The sequence below is a fragment of the Neopelma chrysocephalum genome, unplaced genomic scaffold (genome assembly GCF_003984885.1).
Source record: "Neopelma chrysocephalum unplaced genomic scaffold, ASM398488v2 Primary Assembly neopelma1_169, whole genome shotgun sequence".
Taxonomy (NCBI): Eukaryota; Metazoa; Chordata; class Aves; order Passeriformes; family Pipridae; genus Neopelma; species Neopelma chrysocephalum.
The window spans coordinates 100,533-105,915 of NW_020897831.1; the positions used below are offsets into that span (position 1 = coordinate 100,533).

Sequence of the window (5,383 nt, forward strand, 5' to 3'; positions counted from 1 at the left end):
TGGGGAGGTACCTGTTCATTCTCAGCCCAGGGGGAGGTACCTGTTCATCCCTCAGCCCAGGGGAAGGTACCTGTTCATCCCTCAGCCCTGGGGGAGGTACCTGTTCATTCTCAGCCCAGGGGGAGGTACCTGTTTGTTCCTCAGCCCAGGAGGAGGTACCTGTTCATTCTCAGCCCAGGGGGAGGTACCTGTTCACTCCTCAGCCCAGAGGGAGGTACCTGTTCATCCCTTAGCCCTGGGGGAGGTACCTGTTCATTCTCAGCCCTGGGGGAGCTACCTGCTCACTCCTCAGCCCTGGGGGAGGCCCGAGTTTCTCCTCACAGGCCGTACCTTGTGACCATGAGCCAGCCAAGGGGTGACCAAGTGACCCCGAGTTGAGCCCCACGAGCCCACGAGCTCAACCTCAGGGTTTCAAGTCTCGTCTCCTGCGTGACAGTGATTCCAATTTACAAAAGCAAACCCATCCAACAGCAGTTCCTTGCTGCTGTGACTCGCACGTCGGTGGCTTCCCAAAGCAGCAGGAGCCTCCTCCTGCAGAAGGAAAACGCCCTGACCAGGCTGTTCTGCCCCACGTTGCACAGTAATCAGAGTCTGAAGGACTTTGTTCCCATGGCAGTTACACCTGCACTATCTGCTGTGCTTGTTCACCTCCGGATGCAGCCTTTCCAGAGCCTGGCTTTAAGCTACACTCTTCATTCAAGCACAGGTCTGCATTAAATCAAGCCAACAGGAAAAGGAAAATCAGCATTCAGTCTTCACCACCACCCCACTCGAACTCAGTCATAAAAACAAATTAAAAAAGTCAGATCAATGCACACACGTCTTGGACAAGCGGACAGTAAACAAAGAGATCCCTGGATGAGACACGCGGCCGCCGGGGACGAGGAGACAGTGGGATTTGGGAGGGTTCCCACCACACCCCCCCAACCCCCCCGTGAGGGCTCTGAGGGTGCACACACAACCAACACGAGGCTCCGGGTGCTTCTCCAGGCGGTGGAAGCGCGGGTGGGAAGGGCCAGGCTGTGCCTGGGAGTGGTGGCTCAGGCAGCCGAGGACCCGCAGAGCCGACCACAACAGCACAGTCCTGCCGGGAGGAAGACGTGGGAGCTCAGCCCTGTGGGCTCAGACGCTTCCCGTGGCTGCTGGGAGCCCAGGCCCCATTCCTGGACTGGGAACACACACGGACAGGCAGGGACGTGGCTGAGATGTGGTCCCAGGCACCCACAGCTCGAGCAGGGCAGGCAGAAGCCACAGTCCCACTCTTGCAGGAAATTGAGCCCTGACTTTTTAAGCCCCCCCCCTGCCCCCAGTCAGGATTTAACTACAAGTTTTGTGTGTGTCTGGGGTTTTTTTTCCCCCCCTCTTAAAAAAGAAAAAGGTGCAATATTTGCCCAAATGCAGGAAGGCAGGACAGAAAGAGGGAGAGCTGTCACCACCTGCCCCAGAGGTACCAGCCCAGGCCGAGGGCTGTCCAGCAGGGCTGGGGACAGCCAGGAAAACTCCCCCGACCACCAGGATGTTTCCCCCGACCTCGGAGAAACGAGCCCCGTGTTGGTTTTGGTGACAGGCCCAGAGGGGCTTTGCTCAGGTAAAGCCTTTGCATCCCCGTCCAGCTTTACCTGAGCAAGAGCCGGCGTTGGAGGTTTCCCTGGGAACATTCAGCTGGTCTCAGATACAGTAGCGGTGACCTGGAGGCTCCTCCTGCTCCAGCTCCAGGCGAAGCCCCTTTGCGGTGCCAGAGGAGCAGTGGGAGTGTCCCCGGCGTGTCCCGGCCCTGGTGCCCGTCCAGGGGGAGGAGGCTGGGTCTGTGGGATGGCCGAAGTATTTACAGGGGTTTGCAGCAGGTATTTACAGTCCCTCTGCGGAGCGCAGGCCCACTCTCTCCTCCTCCAGCCCTAGTCAGTCCGGGGTGGGCTTCTTGAGGGAGAAGGGCCGGATGTTGAAGTGCCTGCTCAGCTGGCTCACCTGGGGACAGGGCACACACACAGGGATGGGTTAGCCAGGCTGGCAGGGCCGAGGGGAGAGGGCAGAGAGCCAGACCTGCTCCCAGGAACACGCCTCTGCCACCCCCCTGCACCCCCTGTGCCCACCCTGCATGCTCCCCACGGATCTGTGTCCCTGGTGTTGGGACTGGCCAGGCACTGGGTCCACTGGGTCCCACACCTCCCCAGGTAACAGCCTGGCCTCCCTGGCATCAGGCTCACTGCTGTTCCTGGCCCACCTGGAATCAGGCTCACGGCTGTTCCTGCCCTCCCGAGGGGCAGGAGTCGGGAATGCTGCCCTGAGCCCAGGCCTGCAGGATTTTCCCCCCTCACATTTTTACCCTGCTCCCTCTCTGCTCCTCCCAGCATTGCTTTCATTATTTTACCGAAATTAATTTGATATCTCAAAAAATAAATCCCTGAATCCATTCAAACTGGGGGCCGGATACTTCCCGCAGAAGGAGGCTGAGCTGGGAACAGAGGGTTTGTTCCTAATCACCCCTCCCAAACTCGGAGCAGTTTGGGGTTATGCCCCAGTCACAAAGCCTTTAAAGGCTCCTCGGCTCCAAGTGACTTTTATCCTGGAAGAAGGGATGGATAGACCCTCGGAAAGCCGGAGAGAGGGAAGGAGGGGAACAGTCTCTGGGAGGCTCCTGGGAGGGGATGGGCAAAGGTGGGCAGGAGGATTTCCCCACCCGCTCAGTCCCATCTCCAGACCAAATTTCTTTTAAGCTTTTTAGTTACTCAAATCCTTCTTGCACAGGAGCCTCTTTGCCCTGATTGATTGGAAAGACAGGACAACCTGGTTGTTACTCCTGGCTGGAACTACAGCTGGAACTCGACCCTGAGGCACCATGGTAGAGCTGGGCTTCCCAGGAGAAGGGGTTTCCCAAGGAGGGTGTCCCCAGCTTGGCAGGGGACATGGGGTTCCTTGTCCTCCTTCCTTGCCCTCAGCAGCTTCCTGGGGCATTCCTGAGGGGACTTGGGTCTTGTACAGGTTTGTTTTCCCTCTTGATCAAAACTCAGGCAGAGCAAGAGGAGCAAATCCCTGGATCTCAGCCCTGACAGCGGGGGAGGTGGCCTTGCAGCTCCAGTGTTCCCACTTTCCCTACCAAGGACATCCCCCCTCCATCCTGGCTCTCCCAGCACCTTGGAGACCTCACTGGGAGACCTCAGAGCTCCTTCCAGTGCCTGATGGGACTCTAGGAGAGCTGGAAAAGAACTTTGGACAAGGGCTGGAGGGACAGGACACAGGGAATGGCTTCCCGCTGCCAGAGGGCAGGGAGAGATGGGAGATTGGGAAGGAATTCCTGGCTGGGAGGGTGGTGAGGGGCTGGGCTGGAATTCCCAGAGAAGCTGTGGCTGCCCCTGGATCCCTGGAAGTGTCCAAGGCCAGGTTGGACGGGGTTTGGAGCAACCTGGGCTGGTGGGAGGTGTCCCTGCCCATGGCAGGGGGTGGGACTGGATGAGTTTAAGTTCCCTCCCAACCCAAACCATCACGGGATTCCAGGGTTTGTTTCCAGCTCCCACAACACAGCCCTGGGGATACAACAGCACACTGAGTGCAGCTCCTCTCAGACCCCTGCAACCCTGCAGGGCTCCAGCCCACGCTCCAGGCAGCCACAGGCAGCACCACCAGGACATTCCCACCCGCGCTCCCACTTTCCCAGCTGTTCCCACCCGCGATCCCGGTTTCCCGCGGCACATTCCCCCCCCCCCCAGGAGCCCACGTACCACGAGCACGCCGTAGTGGATGTGTGCCAGGGTGAGGAAGGCCGTCAGCAGATAGAGCAGCAGGGTCTCGCTGTGGGCCGCCAGCCCTGAGGCGACGAGCAGCAGCGCGGCGGCGATGGGCAGCAGCATCCAGTGCAGGGGCCGGCACCGCGTGCTGCTCATCTGGCACACGATCAGCTGGCACTGGGGACAGGGGGGCACGGCCTGAGCACGGGCTGGGCTCCCTGGGCACGGGGGATGTCCCCAGGGTGCGGGGGGATGTCCCTGTGCTGGCACTGCTGGGGCACCTCCAGCGCTGGGGCAGCTCTGGGCCCCTCAGACAGGAGACACAGGGAGGGGCTGGAGCGTGGGCAGGGAAGGGAAGGGAGCTGGGAAGGGGCTGGAGCAGCAGGAATATCTGAGGGAGCTGGGGGGGCTCATCCCAGAGAAAAGAGGGATCAGGAGGGACCTTTTCCTGCCCCACAACCCCCTGACAGGAGGGGGGAGCCGGGGGGGGTCGGGCTTTGCTTCCAGGGAACAAGGGACAGGAGAAGAGGGAAAAGCCTCCAGCTCTGCCAGGGGAGGCTCAGCTGGGATACTGGGACAATTCCTTGATGGAAAGGGCTGTCCAGCCCTGGCACAGCTGCCCAGGGAGGTGGTGGAGCCCCATCCCTGGCGGGATTTAAAACCCCTGTGGATGTGGCACTTGGGGACATGGCTCAGTGTGGATCAGCCTGGGCAGTGCTGGGGGATCGGCTTGACCTGATGATCTTAAAAGCCTTTCCCAACCTCAAGGATTCTGCAAATCTATGAATATGCAGCTAGATCACATTCTGACCAAAAAATTAGTCCCCACCCTTTTACATTTACCCTCAAAACTAAAGCAGGAGCTTCCTTCCCATCAGCCCTTTGCTGTTCACAGCACAGAGGGTGCAGGAGCCTCTGAGAACACTCAATTTAACTAACTCTCCAGTTTCTCAAACATAAAGCAAAAGCTGCTCACAGAGATGTTGGCAAAGGCTGTTCCAACCATGAAGTAGAAGAGCCTGGGCTGGACCTCCAGGATGTCAGAGGGGGACAGGAAGATCCACGTGGTGCAGAGCAGGAACAGCAGCACCGGGGACACGAGGGGCAGCAGGATCTCATACACAGAGTGGTGCTTCAAGGTGTTGTTTTTATAGGCCCTGGAACACAAGGAAAGAAATGAAAATACATGGAATCAATGGGAGATCCCTGGTGGTGCCTCCAGTAAATACCTGAGGGGGCTCCAGGAGAGCTGGAGAGGGACTGGGGACAAGGGATGGAGGAACAGGACACAGGGAATGGCTTCCCACTGCCAGAGGGCAGGGAGAGATGGGAGATTGGGAAGGAATTCTTGACTGGGAGGGTGTTGAGGCCAGAGAAGCTGTGGCCGCCCCTGGATCCCTGGAATTGTCCAAGGCCAGGCTGGATGGGGCTTGGAGCAACCTGGGATAATGGTAGGTGTCCCTGCCCGTGGCAGGGGGTGGGACTGCATTCATTTAAGGTCCCTTCCCACCCAAACCACCCTGGGATCCCAAAAAACTCACTTGTAGAAGTTGTACAGGCTCATGGGCAGCGTCACAGTGAGAGCACAGGCTGGAAGAGAACAGAGCCACGTCAGGGCCCTGCTTTGAGGGTCCCTCACGTGCCCCCTGCACGTGCAGCTG

At 59.1% G+C, this 5,383-nt stretch overlaps 1 protein-coding gene across 3 annotated transcripts in view; it reads right to left on the minus strand.

The window, feature by feature from the left end:
• Positions 1-49: 49 nt before the first annotated feature.
• The window catches only part of SELENOI (selenoprotein I), a 24,295-nt gene continuing 18,961 nt past the window's right edge, over positions 50-5,383 (minus strand). Inside the window, exons 7-11 of one of the 3 annotated variants that reach the window (XR_003537111.1) lie at positions 5,264-5,312; positions 4,699-4,879; positions 3,717-3,899; positions 249-1,965; positions 50-218 (exon numbers count right to left, since the gene is read on the minus strand). Coding sequence is in view for 1 of the 3 variants with exons in the window: in XM_027701832.1 (XP_027557633.1) it covers positions 1,900-1,965; positions 3,717-3,899; positions 4,699-4,879; positions 5,264-5,312 (479 nt within the window). In the remaining 2 variants the exon portion in view is untranslated. Of the gene's footprint in view, positions 219-248; positions 1,966-2,784; positions 2,798-3,716; positions 3,900-4,698; positions 4,880-5,263; positions 5,313-5,383 lie in introns of those variants that run through there. The other 2 variants (XM_027701832.1, XR_003537112.1) reach the window with 2 other exon arrangements.